Source organism: Erigeron canadensis, chromosome 3, assembly GCF_010389155.1.
Source record: "Erigeron canadensis isolate Cc75 chromosome 3, C_canadensis_v1, whole genome shotgun sequence".
NCBI lineage: Eukaryota > Viridiplantae > Streptophyta > Magnoliopsida > Asterales > Asteraceae > Erigeron > Erigeron canadensis.
Genome location: NC_057763.1, coordinates 25,267,954 through 25,289,711, shown reverse-complemented (window position 1 = coordinate 25,289,711; position 21,758 = coordinate 25,267,954). Strand labels below are relative to the sequence as shown.

At 31.3% G+C, this 21,758-nt stretch overlaps 1 protein-coding gene across 1 annotated transcript; it reads right to left on the bottom strand.

The window, feature by feature from the left end:
* Window positions 1-7,012: 7,012 nt before the first annotated feature.
* LOC122592697 (L-ascorbate oxidase-like) lies at window positions 7,013-13,037 on the bottom strand. Its single transcript, XM_043764987.1, has 5 exons — window positions 12,723-13,037; window positions 12,538-12,630; window positions 11,877-12,089; window positions 8,891-9,088; window positions 7,013-8,173 (listed from the first exon to the last, which is right to left on the bottom strand). Exons 1-5 carry the CDS (start codon window positions 13,005-13,007, stop codon window positions 7,214-7,216), a joined length of 1,749 nt encoding a protein of 582 aa, XP_043620922.1. The 5' UTR covers window positions 13,008-13,037; the 3' UTR covers window positions 7,013-7,213.
* Window positions 13,038-21,758: the final 8,721 nt, after the last annotated feature.

Below are 21,758 nucleotides of genomic sequence, written 5' to 3'. Positions count from 1 at the left end.
CCTTTTATATTTGCAATTTGCTCTAGGAAATAGCAAGTGACACTAGATTTTGTATAGGAGCTAGTGATGGCTTTCAACGTACCATTTCTATATGATTAATGATATGATTCATTTAAATAAGTTTTAAGATGATAAGTTATAATCTTTGATGGATATTTTGTAAATATGGAAAATTGCGTGAAAATGTTTATAAAAATGTTTTTTGGCGGAAAATATAAAAGTGTAGCCCGAATTCGTTGAAGTTTAGTTAAAAGTATCATATACGTACAAATTCTAAAAGATTGTTAAATATATATAAAATTAATAGAATAATAAATGACACAACTACATATAAATCAAAGAATTATGGTCAATATTTCATGTCTTAGAGAGTTGAACCTTAACAATAGTATGAAATTTTTCATAACATTTGAAAATTGGCAACTAAAGGTCGTCAAAAAGGAAAAAAAGCTACCAAAAGTATTCAGAGAAAATATAAACAATTTTGGGTTTGAGTATAACATTTAGAAATAAAAGGGTTCATTTGAAACACATATACATAAAATAAGGTTTAAATCTTAATTTTGACATTTGTTGACATCGTTAAGTTTTGTTCCAAGCATTCATCCATAGGAAGTAGGAACGCAGCAAACATTTCGTCTAATCCACGCGCTTTATATGGAACGTGGTGATTTACTTGCCGATTTTCCTTTGTAATTACAAAAACGTGATAAATTTACAACAAGTTTTAGCCGTTTACAATAATGCAGATTGTATATTATGCAGTATAATATGTACATTTATTGTAAATAGCTAAAATTTGATATAGATTTATCACTTCCTTTTGTAAAACCGCGGGTTCTTTGATGCCACTGTTTTCTGATATCTATTTTCATATTTTAGTTTGCAGTCGAGTTTTTTAGATTACTCGTATCTTGTAGTTACATAATCATACTTTGTTTTAAACTAGCATTGGTTCAGTCATGAGCTGCATAAAAATCAATCTAAAACCTTAAGAACTTGACACATGGATTCCATTAATTCTCTTTCTTAATTTTATCACTTGATTCTTAAATATGACATCATCTTATAATTTGGGTGATTTTTAGACATATCAATTGATCTATTATTATCCTAATGGATTTGTTTTGTTTTTTTTCCCAAAATCAGACGTTTATGTATGCAGCAATGTGGTCATAATTTTTGAGCAAAATAAAACATGCTGTTAGTAAATATATAACGAAAAGGAACATAAGAAAATGTATGTTTTGTTAGTAAATATATAACGAAAAGGAACATAAGAAAATGTATGTTTTGTGCTAATTTTGGTGTGTCGACAATCTTGTATATTACATAAATGTTTTCTTGTACTATGTTTAATCTCTTCTTTTTGGAGCTGTTCTTCTCATTCACAATATTCATTAGAGTAAATTATATAAATAAATCATTCCTGTAGTTTTTTTTTTTATTTATCGTTTCCCTGAAAACTTTATCACAATTAACATCTTCCTAATTATCATTTTGTCCTCTAGGCTAACCCGGTTAGCATCTTTAGTTAAACGCGGCGTGTTCGAATTCTGATCGTTTTTACGCGAGAAAGGGGGACCAGAGCAGAGGAGCTTCCCGGGTAGCAAGCTAGTTAGGAGAGAAGTCAACTTTGGATTCTTAAGTGAAGTAGGGGGCAAGGAAGATAATGAGGTCAATCAAATAAGAACAATTTTAAAATACAAACATGGTAGGATCACTTTAAAATTACATTTTGATGCATTAAAAGTCCATAAACTAACATATTGTATATTAGTTATCATTATTTAAGTGTTTAGCAACACATTTATTTGTCAAAATTGAGAAAATCATGTTTTTTGTTTTGTGCATCCATCTTGGATGCATATTCATCAAAATGGACGCATCCAACAAAAAAAAGTCGATTTTTTTTATTTTGACGAATCACAATGTGTTAAACACTTAAATAATGATAATTAGTTATATACTATGTTAGTTTTATAAAATTTTAATGCATCAAAACGAAGTTTTTAAGTGTTTTTACCATGTTTTTATTTTAAGGATGTTCTCATTGAAGTGTTACCCTTAAAGATAATCACCACACAATAAAAATAGAATTTGAGGGAACTTATTGTATAATATTTTCATATATTAAAATGTAGTTCTTCTCTCTATATACTTAAGAAAGGATAGTTTTTAACTTAGGTGAATAAATATTTAATTGACAACCTTTTTGCTTAGTTGTCACTTTTTTCCTAAATTTGATGTTTTTAAGTAATTACAAATATCATTTTATTAATTTAATCTTTAAATTTTACAAACTAATTCTTATTTATGTTACGGTACTTATCCATTTTACATAAAATTTAATAAACATTAAAAGTCTTTGTTACAGATAAAGAACAACATCTATCTACCAATATACATATAATGAAGTCTTAAATTCATTCTTAAACAAATAAGAACTCTTTGATGATTTTCATATTTGATTTATAACCATTAGATCAAATTTAATTATTTCAAATTTGTTAAATGACAATACTAATACTTTTATTTTATAAAATTTGTCAATATATACCCTTTTTAGTTATTATTATTATTATAATAAATAATACTGTATCTTATTAGCCTATGTTTCTTTTTTTTTTAAGAACAACCAAATTTATTATAACAATATCTAGCAAGATGCTAGAGTAAAGTACATAAGACTTGCAAAGAAGTAAATAAAACAAAAGGAAACTAAGTACATGGAAAATTACAAATTAAATGAGCACCATTGGGACCAACTAATTGCAGGGGCAGATGAGCGATTTATAAGCCAAAGAAAACTTGTTCCTTTTAGTTCTTTAGTAGCATGTCGCAGAGAAGGGTCCTTGGCTGAGAAAAAAAGGTCGTTACGAGCTTTCCAAATCACTCACATGTAAGACAGAATAACAAGTTCAAAAAGCTTTTGTGCGCGAGAGTTGATGTAGACTTTCTTGTGAGCTTCGAAAAGATCTTTGAGACACTGAGGTTTCGTGATCGATGGGCGACACCATGATAGTATAAAACTCCAGAGAAAATCTGCAAATTGACACTATAAAAAGAGGTGCTCGGCTGTTTCTTCATGTAACTTACATAAAGGGCATATGGACGATGGGATTGGGATGTTTCGCTTCGTTAATTGATCCGCTGTAGCTAAACGCTTCATTTCAGCTCTCCATCCAAGAATATTAATTTGGATAGGTGCAGCTTTGTTCCATTGAAAGACCCAATGTTTGGGTCCATTTGAAGCACTTACCAGTCGGTAGCGCATTGATTTGACAGATAAGCAAGAAGATGGGCCAAGATTCCATTTCCAGGTATCGTCATTATTTGAAAGATGAACAGATTGGATTTGGGTGAACATAGCTTGGAGTTGATGAAGTTTAGTTGGAGATGATGGAGGGCGAGACCAAGACCATTCCCAAATAGAGAATAATCCATTTCCTGTACACCAGTCTTTGATTACGCAACACTTGTATCTTTCGAGCTTGAAGAAATCCGGATAGAGCATAAGAAAGGGTGTATCACCAATCCAAGTGTCTATCCAGAAACAGATTTGCATTCCATTCCCTAATGAACCTGTAATCAAACTACCTAGTGCAATATCAAAATTTTCTAGATGGGAATCGAGGCTAGTAATGGTCTTCCATGTACCATTCAGGTTGTTTTTTATTGGCATCGGAGAACAGTTTCGAGGGGAAAGATGGATCGCATTGATAACTTGTCTCCAAAGATTATGAGGTTCAGTACGATAATGCTACCACCACTTAACCAAAAGAGAAATATTTTTGGACTCTAAATCTCCCAACCCAAGTCCGCTCGAGTCAATCGGAGCAACGACTCGATCCCAAGATACCCATGGGATCTTTCTACTCGTAGCAGAACCCCCCCCCCCCCCCCCCCACCACCAAAAAAAAAAAAAAAAGTCTGCGAATTGATTCAAGTTTTGAAAGAACACTTACCGGGGCCTTGTACAGTGAGAAGAAGTAGGAAGAGAGGCTGTCAAGCATCGATCAAATAAGGGTAAGACGGCCACCAATAGAGAGAGACGAGGCTTTCCATAATGATGTCAAATTCCAAAAACCAGCGAGAGGTTCCCCACTCTTCTTTGATCCGTCTTAGGGCCGAGTGGCAGCCTCGACCCGAGCGGAAGTGCGATGTGTCTGGAAACTCGGAATCATAAATGAATTCGAGTACCATTCTGATCGCCTCTTTAATGATCCTTTCTATAAGTAGAACTACTATGAGCGGTCTAAACTTCAACCTTTATTTCTTTCTTCATATTATATTGTAAAGGGGAGCAAAGCCCGTATTTTCTCCTTTTCCCTTTCCTTTGAGAGGAAAGCCCTCACCTTCTCTCTTCCAACCATCATGCTTTTAGGCGTTCTGTTTTTGCTTATGCACATCGGGCTGCTTAGTCGGAATAGGCAAGCGGTGTGCTAGAGGAATACATAGAAAAAAGAAAAATGAAGCGCAAGCTCACCTTCAAAAGTTTTTATAACAGGAGCCCAAGTTAATATTAAAATATTAACATTATAAAATACTTTCACTGTTTTTAATTTTATATTTTAAGTTTATTTAAATATAGCATATTTACTAGTTTAATTTATTTGATTTCTAATATTGATATAAATAATGATATTACACCATTAAACTAGGAATTCAATAAAAATGTTAATAGTAAAAATAATTCAGTATAGTGAGTCAATGTATTGATGATGTGACACTATTATACCGAGTTTTAATATGATGGGTTAAAGATGGTGGTCTTTAAGTTAAGATAGTTTTTGTTTATCTGTTTGATATGTGTATATAATTTCGCCTCACACCCCATCTAATTTATTCAAAAAGGAATACATGTTGGTAAATAGTAATCAAACACTTTTTTTGTAATATTAGTGATAAAATGAGTGATACATGTATACAACATCGTGTGCCTAACTCTTAGTTGTATGTTGATAAACTAATCTATATTAAAAAAAAAAAAAATTTGACCCATGTCAAGTTTGAAAAAACCCTTAGTAATTGTTATCGTGATTAAATTTTGGCACACCCTAACTTGCTCCGCCATTGATAATTCCTAAGATTTAAATTTATCGCTAAAAAGTAGAAAAGAAATAGACGCATCAGGTATTCTAGTCTTTTAGCTCAATAGTTAAAGATGGGCTCGAGTATTCAATACATGATGCTTACTGCTTAATAAGGCTTAGAGGGATCCGCCACAAATGGGCCCAGGCTTATGCTTTTTTATTTATACAATTTCGATTTTTGAGTTTATAAAAAATGATAAACGTCACGAAACATTATGGCGCTTTTTTTTATTTTTTTATTTAATAGACTTAATAATTAAGAATCTAATACATTCAATTAAATTCATATATTTTTTTTTTGACTTAATAAACAAAAATAACTGTCTCTTACCTATTTTTTACTTAATACATACAGACATTATTTATACATTCAGCCACTTAATACATTTATCATTTTTTTTGAAAGACATCAACAGATAAATGGCTAACATCCCTCGCACGGATGCGCCCACGCCGGTTCGACTCCTGACAAATCCACTAAAAAGTTTCCCGTGTATTAAATGGTATAACATTGATATGTCTGGAAAAAACATATAAAACTCAGAATACCTTTGGTCCTATTAAATACAAAGGATTATCTCTGCTAACTATGCACTCACCTATAAATCCTTATGATTTAAAATTTTGGTATATAAAGTATTTAGTTGACGGAAATGTAAAAAACTTAGTCTTGAAAAGATATATATATTTTGTATAAATAATTAAGCTTTTAAAAAGAGAATAAAGATTATATGACATCATAAATAACAAAGACAAAAATGAAATACTCAATTTTAAGAATATATCAAATGATGGAGTTGACTAATTAACATTAGATAGGGATAGTTTTTAGAAAGTTGTTAAAAACTATGACATCAATTATTAATTAAATGAAAACGAAATAATCTTTGATGGAAAATTTAAAGGTGTCAAATAAGCTATTTATATAAATTAAATATTTAAATTCTAAATATCTTGGCAATAGTCTTTAGAGATTTAAAATTTTGGAACATTGATTGGAGGTGGTTTTTTTAACAAACAAAACAACAAATATATTGTTCTCGATCATCATGAAAATATCTATATATCTTGCACTTAATTTAACACTAAAGTATTAATAGCAGTAAATTGAAGATGTGAAGTTGAAGATATACACTATGGCCACTACCACCTTTCATTGTCTACCAAATTCTTTATGAATTATGATCACCTTTAATCAAGATTTTGGACCCTCGCAATATTGTCACCTCATATGTCACTCATCACCATTTTGGATTTTGAAACAACTTCGGGCCTTCGGCCAAAAAACATGCAGAAATATCTGTCACAACTTTTCATAAAACACATGTGAGGTATTTGTTTAATCATTTAGTTTTGTATTTACATATTTGGTACAAAGAAATATTATTCATAATTCTAAACCAAATTTACAAAGCATTTTACAACGTGATGTGTCTTTGTGATTGTATCATTTGAAAGTTATTTTGTAAACAACTTTGTATGCGACATTTCTCTCTTTGGCTAAATGTTGCATTTGTCATGGAAGCAACGATTCTTGTTTCACTTGTAAATTACTTAATTTCATGCATTTTTCGTAAACTAGAGAAATCACATCCAAGCGAGCTTAATTTGTTGTTGTGATAGAGATCATCGTCGGGCTCGCTCCACGAATACCACACAATCCAGCTGAACCCGACAAATCATAAACCCTCCCTGGTTCTGCATTTAATGCCGGGTTGGAAGGGTTGGTTTTAAAAAAAACTGAAACTATGGTGCTTTTAAATTTCTAAACTTGTAGTAATAATTAACAATGCCTATTCTAAGTACTTTTTTTATACTATGAATAGCTAATAATATAAGGAAAATTAAAGAATTTATGTCTGCAACTCATTTTACTTGGTTGGTAATTGCACAAAATTAAAGATTAGATATATCACTTGACATAAAATGGCTACGTAGCCCAAATGAACATTTCCATATATAATTGAAGATACACCCTAAAAAAATCTCCCTTCCAAATTGTAAGAGACAAATGCAAACCAAAATAGTACAAGATAAGTAACAAAGTATCCTCAACATTTGATGAGTTGATGCATCTTACCTTAAATAATAAATACTTAGCTAATTAACTACTCCATCTAATTGTGCTTTCCAGTCATTAACATTTTACCGGTCAAGCCACAAGAAAGAGCCTCATTTGGAATGTTTCCCACAAGATGAACCCCTTCGGCGAAAACCACACCCATGCCCATATGCAAATGAGGCTCTATGTGACAATGAAACGCCCACACACCTGGATTATCAGTGACAAACCTTAGAGCTGTCCACCCGTAAGGGAATATAACCGCAGTATTTCTTAATGGGGGGTTTTTCAAGTTGAGTTTCTTTTCATCTTTCTTGGAAAATTTGCCTTCTCCATAGCCCAAGACCCAAAAGTCATGCCCATGAAGGTGCCATGGGTGTACCTCACTTACATTTGCATTTAGTGCATTGGCATTTTGTAGTATCACATCAATAGTGTTGTTAAACTTTAGCATATAGACCCCATTTCCAAAAGTGGTATTAGGATTGACTGGGGGCCTCATTATGTCATAGCCATTATGAAATGTATCAGGTGGGCTCTTTTGGTCAAAAGCCTCGCTAAAACCATGTTTAATTGACCCCAAGTATGGAGTTGACGGTAGGGTCAACGACACATTATTAATAGCCCATTTGGTGTATCCATTGATGCGATTTTGTGTGTTGAGCAAGAAAATTCGACGATGGTATGTGGTTGGAGGCTTAGGTGAACCCGAAAGGGCTAGAATTTTGTTAGAGAATGACTTGCTACGTTCATAGTCGTTCCAAAGAGGTGTTGTTGGAGGAGCGAGTTTTGGTAATTTTGAGGCTGTGGTGGACTTGTAGTGTAATATAGCTAACCCTTGAGGGGTTTTTGGTTCTCTTCCTCTTACACCTACCGAGATCCAGTAGTTCTCGGTAGGATTTTGATCTGTACGAAATATAACCGAGTAGGTCTCACCCGAGTAGATGTCAAAGTCATTTACCGAAACCGGTTGTAGGTAGTTCCCATCAGCTTCCACCATCACCATCTTGTGATTCTGTTAAAGAATAAGCCAAAAGAAAACTTTGTCAGATTACTCCCTGTGATGAGTTTACATCAACCATATATATGGTGTGATAAACACCAAAAGAAGAAAGTTGAAAAGGATTTTCAAATTGGTGTTTAGCTTTTCTAGATTCCTTTTTGAAGTTGAATATATTCAATTAGAATTCATCAATCATAGAGCACCTTATAAATGTAGCATCCAATGAAAATTGAAATAATGTATGCATATCTGCATATATTAAGTTTATTTATTCTTCATACCTCATAAGAAATATCATAAAATCACTATGTTTGGATATTTAGAGGCCGCTTGATCAAATGATAATCATATCGAAAACATCGTGATGGTGTAGCATATTGGTGACAAACATACAATAAAAAAACGAAGACCTGAAGCCCATTTAACCATAGTGTTACGGGTCATATTGGTCATGTGACCCGTTGCTAAGAAATCGATAATATGGGTCAGTTATTCATTATTTATGTAGTTTAAATCATTTGGTAGAACAATTAGTTAAAATTCAAGTTTTTTTCAGTTATTTCATATATATGTTTCTCCACATTTGTTTAGTTTAGTACTCGGCCCATTTGATAACTAATTTACCAGGACCAGTCTTGAGGATTTATGGGCCCCTGAAAAAAGGGTAAGCGTTCAATGCAATTCAATATATTGTTAAAATATGAAAATATGATTTAATAATAGACTAACCCCAATGGCGAGGTTGAGTGAAGCTAAAGCAGTGGTGCTGGCAACTCTCAGCCTGTATGTCTTGTTTGGCTCGACATGTAGGATGTTTGGTGCGCATCGTTCGTTTCCCCGAAACCTGCACCCTGGAAGGCCACCACTGCTACTATGTGCTGCTGCTAATGAACAATTGTATTGCCCTCTTCCATTTATCAACAAACTCTAAAAAAAAAACCCATTAAAAACATGATTTTATCGTTAGTATACGTACCTAACCGAATATACTTCATAATTTTATCCATTTATTTATACGGGTTGGTGTCAAATTATATCTTAGCCGTACGTGTTACTAACAGTCAACGGCAGAACTTAAACATCTTTATAGAATGGGTTAAAATTTGATTCCTAATTCTTGAGGGGGTCACAATAAAAAAAAATTAGTTGTTAAACAAGCTATTATAAATTTAAAAAATTACACATAAATATTAAAATTTGCTAACTACAGCCCAATCTTTTAGTCTAACAACCACCTCCCGCCCTTCAAGAAAAACAATAGGGTCTTTATAGATAAATACTATATTTTAGACCCGTCTCCGACACTCGACACGGGGTTTACGATATTATCAATATTAGATATTCATACATTTAATTCATAAAAACTTATAATTTTGAAAATATACGGTTCTAAGTGTTATACTTTGCAAGTTGTAGTACAATAACCACATGTTCGTCATTGTCATTATTAGCTGATACATATTGATGGGATTGTTTGTCGTTGTCAATCCACAAGGCACATGCTACAATAATTTCTCTATTATATAATTTTTTGAAACCAATTGTACTCATAATGTGATATTATTATGAAAGATTATTAAGAATTAAAATATAAACATATTTGTGATCATGTACTTGACATTTAAGTTTATGTGTTTGATCATGATACGACCCATAACATGAATATGTTTATTTTCAATCACTCCTATGATAATTAAATAACAATTAGGATTGTTTTTATATTGTTTGATAACAATTAGGGCTTTTGATTTGAGTGACAATTGTAACTTTAAATAATTAAATATAAATACTTTTTGTAACGTTTTTAAAAAATTTTAGAAAAAAATTCTCAAATTGATGGCTAAAAATAAATATAAATTAAATATTTAGGGTTAAAAAGTGTAAACTATTGATGGAAAACAAAAAGTGTAAATTAATGAGACTTTTTCTATAAAATAATATAAATACCAATATAATAATATATTTGGATAATGATTATTAGGATTTTTAATTTATAGTTAATCTAAATGATGACATAAGCGAGAGTCAATTTGATAAAATTGAGCGATTTGATTGGTTAATAAGTTATTAGTTCAACTTTCTTATAGTATATATTAAGATTAAGATAAAAACGTGGTAAAGATGAGTAAACAACATTTGTTTATGAACAACCTACTTTCCCTTACCCTTCTAGCTAGCTAGAGTAAAATAAGTTTCACCCATTTTACATGAATATAGACCTATAGTTATGTTAGTGTACATGAAAAATATATCAACATGTCAATTATATGCATGTAAATACACTTTTGTGTGAAACTGGTGAACCTTCCCATTTAGATGAATTTTGTTATAGCACTCATTGTCTCACATTAGTAATGTGATAACAAGGGGCGGTACTAAGGGGGTTAAAAATTTTCTATAAGTTTTTAACATTTTGCCCTCCTTTAGATGTATATTTCATAAGTTTTCTAAGTTTGTCCCCTTTAAAAAAAATTTCTGGTACCGCCTCTAGTGATATATATAACCTAAACCAAATATGTAAATAAATAGACCAATGTAGCTAACTTACTCTAATAAGTAATATCTAAAATTAATTCATAGACACAGAATAATGTATGTATGTAGTGTTATAACTATATAGGGTGTCCACATCATGTTACCAAATACCAATACCACATCTCATTTGCTAGTTGCTACAATCTTATATCTTTTATAGAAACACTTTAAGCAAAAGTTTTATTGTTAAAATTATTGTTGATAAAATAATAATCTGTTTTCTAGTGCTCAATGGACCATTCAGACATGTAATCCGTGCAGCTTAAACTTTTTCCTTTTAAGACAAACAAAAAGCTGCATGATAAAGAATCCAACAGGCGTGCGACCAGAATTCTATTATTTGTGTACTTAATATTTTGAATTGAAAATATTTTTTACCCATCAATTCAACTTTTTAGTTGATTAACTAAAAAGTGAACACGACACTTTTATCACCAACAGTCCAATACCATCTATATTACGAGTATATTAAAATTTTTAAATATAATACTGACCAATAGCCTTTAAAAAAAAAGAAGCATGGTGGACCTAATCTGATAATTAATTAAAGGCGTGGACTTATGGTATTTTACATGTCATAACATTTTGTTAGACATGGCCATTTTTATAATATGTATACTTTTGATGGCCGTTAAAAATTAGCAGAACAAAAAATCTAGTGCTCTCACAGATACACCTATATGAACGTTTTATAAGCGAAATATATACTCGTATATGGAAAGGGCAAAAGGTGTATTTCTTTGACATCCTGACCACCTATGCCAGACCGTTATATGCCCAACACGTAAAATGTAAATCAAGCTGACTAAGTGGCAAGACTATGGAGTACTAATGTCAACTACAGAGATTAATTAAACACCTAACCTCATTTTAGAAAAACAAAAAACAAAATTGATTCATCTTAAAACCATTTAGTTATAGGAAATGATTAATCCTCCTAATAGATTAGCCTAAAGATCCTCCTAATTTTTAGATGAGGACATGTGGAAAAATCAGGGGGTGAGATTAGGAAAGAGAATTAGTGGTATCCACATGTCACAAGCTAAAGTTATTAGGAGCTAAAGTTATTAGGAAGATTTTTAGGCTAGTTTTTTAGGAGGATAAATCATTTTCCTTTATTATTTTATCACGAAATAATTAATGGGAAAAGATGTATGTAGAGTAGTATGCTAGTATGTACCTGAGGTTCACCAATCCATCGCATAGGATTGGCAGAGAGATCAACCTCTTGTTCATGTGTACCTTTGTGCCACCAATCACTTAATAGCAAATTGAATTCACCATCATATTGAAATGGTTCCTTTTTCCCTTCTTCAACATCTACTATTAATAATCCATATAATCCTGCTGATCTTTGCATCCCATAGTGTCCATGATAAAAGTATGTTCCTGCCTGCACCACCCCACCCCACATCATATATTCTTATTCTTTTCCAATATACTATATATATCATGGCTTATATCTTACACCTTTACTTAATTAGTACCATATCTTTATATATTATTCCCACTCAAACTTTGGATATTATTTTAATTACTTAATTAATCATAGATTTTGTTGGAGAAACAAAATTACACAACTCTCACTAGTGAAAATTAAGTATGTTTAATCCTTCAAAACGACACACTTAATATGATTATTAATAATTGAATAGATTAGTACTATTGAATTTGGCAAAATTAGAGTGATTGAACGGGTTCAGAAATAATGAGTAAAAAACTAAAAGTAGTTCGGGTCAAAACAAGTTGGATTGTATTTTGACCTCTTTCGTCAACTTATTGAATTTAAAAATTAAATTTTTAGTCACATATATAACACTCCATATATATATATAACGTACCTTGTCAACCTTGAACCTATAAATAAATGTTTCCCCTGGATTTATCGCACATTGTGATATTGACGCAGTTCCATCAGCCCATGGTGTTCCAAGCTAGTTTTTTCCAATCAAAAAAACAAATATAAATAAAAACGACCGAAAATAACTTATTTTGTAAAATAAATACATATAAATTATATATCAACCTGTCTAATTCCATGCCAATGAATGACAACTCCTTCCGTATGGAGTTTGTTAGTAAGATGGACAACAACGGTATCACCGGCCCGAGCTTTAATAGTCGGGCCAGGGAACTGACCGTTGATGCCCATCACAACATTTTCCAAACAATCCGGAGCACCATACATATACTCAACCTCCCATTCAAAATGTCTAGCCTTTGCTCCCCAAGCTGACTTAACAAACGCCCCAAAACAACACAAGTACACAAGTAAACATATGGGTGTAGTAGTAAGCCTAACAAGAGCCATTTTATTTATTTTTTTCACAAAAGTGTGTTATGTTGAATATATCTTATCATATATATATATTGGTGGTGGACACTTTTCATGTGATGACTTTGGTGATGTGAATGTACTACTTTTAATGAATGATGTACATGTTTTTAAAGCAGTGTTTTTCTGGATTTGGGGATTATTGGTCTGAGGATAAAAGGTCACTTAGCTGGTTGCCAATTTGCACAATTTGTTCATGTTTTTATACTTTCCCGCGTGGCATCCATCTATTGATTAATATTTTCTTTCAAGTTTCAAACCTCTACATACATATACAAATATAAAAATATACAATTACGTCCTGGCGTTTTCTCAAACAGTGTGTGTAAGTTATGAAACCAATGTGTTTTGTATGATTATATTATTAAAAAAATATTTTATTTTCTTAATTCTATTTTCACACTACGATTTTTGTTTGTCTTGTTCAAAATATTTTTTGTGTGTGAATCAAAGTTTATCTACTGCTCCTTTATAATATTATTCATTCCTATTTTAGAAAAGAGTTAAAAAATAATTAGATGAGAAATTACTAGATTGCCCTTAATAAACAACCCTTAAAGAAAAGGTTATTAGATATTACCAAAATTACCCTTAATGAATTAATTTACACTTTAAACCCTTATCTTCTAAAATATAACTATCACCATTGTATCAATTTACACGGTTAGACCACTCGCATCAATTGTCGATATCATCGATCACCACCCGCCACCAACACCACAAAACCACCGTCACCGTTACCGCTGCCGCATTGCGCAAGTACAATACTAGTTTATATTAAATAATTTTGATACTTTTTTTAGATAAGAATTTTACGTTATGAATCGTCAAGTAACTGAAATGAAATTGAGTTTTAATAAGTAAGATACAGTTTCATAAAACAATTCTACATTCTTGATCATTCTGCTTTATTTTTATTAGTTAAAAATTTAAACAAATGATGATATATGATTATTGCAACTCGATGTAAAACATTGGATAATGAGATCTAAACTATACATCTAATCACCCACTTTAGTAAAAAGATTACAAACGTGCTATATCATCCATAAGCGTCGGGTGGCCCGACATTGAAACCACTGCTGATCGGTCATCGGTGGTGGATATCATTAGCTAGGGTTAATGATGTTTTTTCTAAAATAATTATTTTTTAATAATTATTTTTTGTTTATACGTTTGATTTATCGCCTACTTTTAAACTTCTTCTTCTTTTTTTTTTTTTCAAACATTCAGTCGGTATGTGACATCAAAAAAACCTCACCGTATAATAATGGAGTCTTGCACGTACCCTAGACAAGGAAACCTCACCGTGTAATAGTGAAGCCTTGCAAATGTATCTTAGACAACGAGATGTTGACCATGGACCATTACAAGTATTCGGAGAAAAAATCCCAAGACTTGTCATCCGTAAGGATCGAACTCAAAACCTTGGGTAAAATGTGAGATGCCTCTGACTAGTTAGACTAGTCATCATTGGCTTTCTTTTAATACCACTAAAGCATTTTTAATAAATTGTTATTTCATGTATTTTAAACACACAGATATCGTTTGATACACCACTTAAAGCCTCATAACATTCATTTTTAAACATACAAGTATTATTTAACATAAAATTTTAAACATGTATATAATCCATTTTCAAACATTCAAATTAGGGATGTGCAAATGGCCCGACCCACGAAAACCCGGCCCGACCCGCGACCCATGAATCCATGAAATCGAAACCGTGACCCGGCCCATGAAGGTCCGGGTCGGTTTGGTTCGGGTCGGGTATGGGCGGGTCTCGGGTTTTCTTCACATTTTTTCCTTCACACGACCCGTCCCGTTTGGGCAACGGGCGGGTCGGTTCAGGTCGGTTTCGAGTCGGGCGCGGGTCAACGGTTGTTTTGCTCATCCCTAATTCAAATATCATTTAACACACCATTTCCATTTTTTTAAGTTACCTTGAAAATTAGAGATACATTTTTGTAATATATCAATCATCTTTATGATATAAGAAAAAGTATCTGAGCGTTGCGGCGGTGAGATGGTGAGGGTAATAGGTCATAGGAAGTGATAAATCATAGAGTGTGATAGGCAAAAGCTTTTAAAAGCTTAAAACTAAATAAAATAGTACAAAAATAGATTCAATTAGGAACCTATAGGTTGATGTTTATCAAGCTTTTCGTCAAATCTCACATTTATCAAATCAGTTTTTTATATAGTTTAAAAGCTTTTTATCATTAGAGATAAAGCTTTTTTTTTTTATGAATATCTCTTACACATTTTTACATCTATCTTTTTCTACAAGAAAGCTATTCAAAATTTAACATTGGAGATGTTCTTACCTTCATTTAACAGATGTGAAGGCTGAAAAGCAACAAGAAATGCATGAAAATTCGAGCCAACGAACAAAATGTCCTAATAGGGTCATCGAAAGAGATTGTGAAGACACAAATGCAGTACTCTGCAGTCTTAATGCAAAACTAGTTCAATGATTCTAATCTTTACTTAATTAGACAACCTGTTTGATCGATATCAAATGACCGAAAACAGGGCCGGTTTACAAGGGGGCAAAGTGGGCGACGGGTTGAGGCCCGGTTTTTTAGGAGGCCCGATTTTTTTTATTTTTATATTATATATATATATATAATTAAAATTTATACCGGCTTTATACATAAAAAAAAACCTACGCAGTCAACTCAATTCGACAATTTTCAAGCAGTCAAGTGGTGCTCTGTGCCTCTGTCAAAGTGATCACATCATCTGATCATCGCACAAATTGTCTTTTGTCCCTACTTTGCTTTAAGTTGCAGGTAATATTTGTATTTTATGAAGATAATAATTAATCAACCTTATTAATGTTTAACTTTATTAGTTATTAATTATTATAATAAAAAGGTTTAATATTTTATACAATTAACCATAGGTATAATAAAATTTGTTACGCTTAGCCTATGGGCCCTTTTTTGACGCTCTGCCAATATCTATGAATCTTCAGGGACGACCCTGACCGAAAAGATGTTCAAACAATAACATCAAAATTTTTGGTGCGGCGGACCCTTTTTGATGCAGTTACATACGCATTCAAATGACTTAAGAACAAATAATTAAATCAAAGACCGAAAACATTGACAAAACATCAATATTCTTATAAAACTCAATAATAATCAACTGAATTTTACAATAACCAAAATCCTTATTTATACTAATCTTAATACCTCTAAAATGGGAAGCAAATCAAGTCATAGTTATCCTAATAAATAAAAAGATAACTTATTAAAATAAAAGATTATTTACTTAAAATAAAAGATAACTTGAATTAAACCCCACCACGGGTCTAGTCAACCGGGTTACGGGTCTCCCGCATCACTTTTCCTGACCATTTTAAATGGTTTAGAGTCGGCGTGATGTTGCATTCCTAATACCAACAACATTATTTTATATTTTCATAATTTAAGTTAAACGTGTTTGAAAAGAAATGCTTTACGAAAGTATGCTAAGCGATTGAATGGTTAAAAAAAAAAAAAAAGTTTTATTTTGACGTCTATTGATGAAAGAATAGTTACAACAAAAAGTTGTTCGTATGGATTGTGGAATGTGATTATGTGACGATTAGGATCATTAATTTATTTGGGTGATTGACATAAAACATCGAGTAATTAATTAAATTTTAGTTGAACACCAACACTTTGTACATGAACCAGCCAAGTTAACGGATTTGACTACCTCCACTCCATTATTAAATATTTCTGTCTAATAAAACAAAACTCACTTTATTTGCCCTTAGACTTTTTTGTTTTTTTTTTTGTTTTTTTACGTAATTACTCTAAACCCCTAATAAAACATAACGCGTTCTCCACTACTGCCGCCGCCTTGCGCGAATATCATGCTCATTTCAATAAATTAGACCAAACTACTACATTCAATCATCGATCATTTTCGAATTTTCCCATAAGAGACATCATAAGAAGTCAAACAATTAAACTTTCAAACCTTATAATCCACCGACCATATTCACGTTATATCTTTCTAAATTCATTTTTTTTTCTAAAATATTGTTTACTATATGTATAGTCTAGAAATTAATCAATTATTCAATACTGGAACCAAGATTGAATGCGACATATAACACACTTTTTTTTTTTTTTTTTTACCAGTGAATTTTACCTCAGACGCGTATGATATGTGATAGTTGCACAACGAAAGGGTCCCGCACTAAGCGGATCCTAAATAGTCTTTATCACCATACTACCCCCATAATTGAAAAATACCGTCGAGGAGAACCTACCAAGGCTCGAACTCGAGATCTTAGAGTAAACTCTACCGAGGGCCCACATAGCAGGTTTAGTGAAACAACACACATTCTTTTAACACTAATAATCTTCTATAAATTACTTTACAAAAAAAATAATCTTCTATAAATTAAAGTAATATAATAAAAAGTTGCAGAAAATAATAAAAATTCTGAACTTAACTAAAATCAAAACCTTATAAACAATGAAAAGTCAAAAACCGAATTTGTTAATGTAAATGAAGAACGAAAATTAAAATCCCACTAAACAGATACCTTCCGTTCCACTAATTTTGTCCATTTTTTTATTTTTAAAGTTAAACTTTACGAACTTTAACCGTAAATATATTTGTTTATGTTATATAGTATTTGATGAAAGTTATATGAATTGATTATTGCATTTTAGATGTGTGTTTCATTGGTATAACTTTAATCAATTATTATATAACACAAATAAAAATACTTACAGTCAAAATGAATAAAAATTTTATTTTGAAATTTTAAATATGAACAACTTTAGTGGGACAGGGTATAATATAATTAATGTTTAAGAAAATTCTTGTGATATTGAGTCAATTACAAGATTTTTGATAAAAAAACGTGTGATGATTTAGATGCACACAAGATTCACATGAAAAACTTACATACAACCAAAGGGAAATATACCATCCAAAAGATATAGATTAGGGAGGTAGTTTTATTGTTCCTAATTATATACTCTTTTCGTATGTCATGTTTTGAAATATTAAAGTCTAACTTTTATAATGTTGACCGTAAATAATTTTTTGTGTTTGATAATACATAGTGAAAGTTATATAAATTAATTGTGTTTTAGAATTGTTTTTAATGATATAATTTTCATCAACTTTAATATAAGATAAAAATATATATTTAAAATCAAAATTTAAAGATTAAGAATTTGAATATTTAAAGTAAGACATTTATAATGAGACGGAGAGAGTATGTATATAACCTATGAAATGACGATTCTCTTGATTGAAAGTAGTTGATTTTACTTGAAAAGATCTCCAAAAAGTGTCAAAGTATACACATCCCCAAGTTGTAACATATAACATTATATTATTATGTTCTAAAAATTGGCATAAGCGCATAATTTTACTATACTGTTAATCCATTTAAAAAAAACAAAAACTATGGTGCATTATATATCATATCTTGAATGCCTTACCCAGGTATTAGAAAACTCATTGATCGATCTCGTTGACCAATGAAAAGTGTTGAAGTTAATCAAGTGGTTTATATATGATATGGAATCACCTTAACATGTTGGAATTATATATAAGACAATATAATGCTAGGAGGTGTTTGAGAGAAAAAATTTATAAAGATTAAAAATGTAATAGAGATTAAAATTAGAAAACATAAAAAGTAGTTAAAAAGAAAGTAACATATATAACCAAATTTGATAAAGACTAGCACGATATCCCGCACAATGCTACGGTATTTGTGGCAATGGCGATGTGGTGTTGAGGGACAACTGTTGATAGTAGAGACGTCGAGTGATGTAGATAATTGATGTAAAAGAAATGAATGTAAAGAGTTGATAGAGATATTATAAAAGATAAAAGAATTGATAATGTAATATAATCATTAGAGATATTTTTAATATTTTCTCCTATGTAACTTTTTACATAGTGTGATGAGCGATAATTTTATAGACTTTTACCGCATTCGTTTTGGCCATTTTGTAGTCTTTTGAGTGAACTTATGATGCTTAATGTCATGTATATGTGATTTCAGGTTCATTGCTCGTGGCATAAAGGAAAACATCAAGAAATGTTGATAAAGGACTTAAAGCAAGATAAATGATGGTTCGATGAAGATTCGGGTCGAGATTCAAGATTAAGATGAAGAAACTTGTGCCAACATGAAGCCAATAGCCACGTGTTAGTATTTTTGGCATAACTTCTTCATACGAATTCCGTTTTTAACGACTAAGCTATCCACAGAAATGTGAGAGAAAGATCTACAACTTTGATGTTGATGTCCAGGGCCAGCGGCGCTCACAACCAGCCAGCGGCGCTGCTGGCTGGGAGTCTAGCCATAGCCGCTGGAAATGATCCTGAAGCATACCAGCCCCGCTGGGACCTTTTGAGCGCTGCTGGGAGTAGGTCGGCCAGCTAGGGTTTTGCCTTAAACCTATAAATACCTACCTTAAACCGTAAGTTACAAACCACAATCATTCCAGTCGACTTTGGGGCTGTTTCTAAGATATTTTCATCAGATCTAAACCCTTGCAACATCCCAATAACACACACATCATTGAATCACTCATAATCATTTCAACCATCATTCCATTCATGTATCAAATAATTTCTTCATCAACCATTAAAGATTTGAAGATGGAGATGTCCGGCTAAACTTATCGTTATCTCTCCTTGTGAATGATTCTTGTTTAACTATGTCTAGCAACTTTTTATTGATTTGTATGAACATTAATTTTTCGTTGGTGATTTATGCAAGTACTTGAATATTTGTTTATTTAAGTTGTTATTTGAATTATTGCAAGACAGTCTATTGCGAATCAACAATTTGTGCCGAGTCCAACTAGAGTAGGGATTAAGACAAGTTGTGTGGTAAACATAGGTTGTGCCCAAAATAGTTTATTTCAACTTGACAAACTATATCTATGTGATTGGAACAAATAATTCATAGGGTTTGTTGAACTAGTTAATTCAATTATCTAGGAGCCGGGAATGATGCACATTTTTGTTACTGTCCACAACTTTATTTTTATTATTGCCTTGTTTAATTAGTATAAATCTTGTTAATTAATTTTCATTGCCATTTTAGTTAATCAAGATTAGTTTTGCTATTATCGTCAAAACAAATCGAAATTGTTCAAACTTGACTAAAACCACATACGTTTCTTGTGGGAACGATATCCACTTACCTTATCTAGTATAAGATATTTAGGTATTTATTTTTAATCGGTACCTCGATGTCGATCCTAAGGGCTATTTTTTTAGAATTTAGTATAGGTAAAAAAAAAAAGATAAACAAACAAGGTAATCATTTTATCTAAAAATAAATAAATAAAATTAATATATAAAACTCTGTCTAAATTATATAACATTTTTTTTTATTCTCAACTAATTTCTTCAGTTTATAGATAGAAAAATAATGGAGATCATTCCCAGTACTACTTTACTATTTTCGTTTATTATGCAAGCAAACAACTTTTTTTTTTCTCTGTTTCCATTACATCATATCAAATACCCCTGACAGAATGAAAAGATGCTTTAGACTATAAATTTTAAATGACTAACCATTATAAATGAATAAATCTTTGTTGTATATTTTAATGTAATTGAATTAATTTTGATTGACCAATATAGTCATAATAAGACACGTATAACTAATTTAAATATGAGAAATGCATGTTTAAGTGAACTTATTATGACCTTAAGGGCGAAACCAATAACAAATAGGTATCTGGGGGCAGCGCCTTTGGTAGTGAAGTCTAAGGGGTGGTAGCCCCTGACAGGGGTCAAACTGAGTGTATTTTTTGACTATTTTAAAAACCTAAAAGTAAATGTTTATAAGGTAGTTAATGAGCCTGAAACATGACACACAAATTCATAATTCATTCTTGTCATATTGTTCTTTTCTTTAGTTCAATCTTTTCTCAAACTAATCTATCGAAGATTCTCAATTTCTGAATTATAATTTGGATGAACTACTAAATTGATTTGATCTTAAAGTGATTACACGCCTTTAAGAGATCATTGTTATCCGATTGTTTTGTTTGAAACTGTATATCCTATATCCCCAACAAACTTTTGGTTACTTAAGATCATACCGATTCACAACCCAACCCATCAATACTATTCATTAAAAATTTAAATTCACTCTTTTATATCTACCCAACCCAACTTATACCAACTTTTACACTCTCATTAACAACCCAACCAAATTATTTTTTTAATATACAATAAAGTTTTAATAATTAACATTTCTTTTATTTCAAATAGTTTCTCAAAAAAAATATTTTTTATATAGCAACAAATTAAGTTATTTATTATTAAAAAAATTAAAAAATAAATAAATAAGTTAAAAATATATCTCACATTTATCAACACATATTTAACAAAATAGATAATTCATTTTACAATCTTAGCATGGAAATAAAAATGTAGTTCATTCATCAACACATGTGTCATGATTATAATATTTGAAGAACTTTTAGAAGAATATGTTAGGAGGAGTAATTATTTTCTAAAAGAAATTATAGTTTACAACTCTACTACTTTAGTTTATATATATATATAGTATAAAAATTTAATATGAAAATAAATTTAATATACAGATTTGAAGTAAAAGATAAAAGCAAAGACAAAATATGTGACATGTTAAGCCCAAAACAAGCCACGTCGAAAAGTTTAATGCCCAGACAATAGTTGTTCCACTGACTTGGTTGGTCACCTCTGGTA

Bases quoted from the DNA above. Each gene is read 5' to 3' on its own strand.
- LOC122592697 (XM_043764987.1), bottom strand. From the start codon at position 13,007: ATGGCTCTTGTTAGGCTTACTACTACACCCATATGTTTACTTGTGTAC. The intron at 12,090-12,537 runs GTACGTTATATA...GGGGTGGTGCAG, and splicing joins ATAGGTTCAAGGTTGACAAG to GCAGGAACATACTTTTATCA. The intron at 9,089-11,876 runs GTACATACTAGC...TTTTTTTTTTAG, and splicing joins GATGGATTGGTGAACCTCAG to AGTTTGTTGATAAATGGAAG.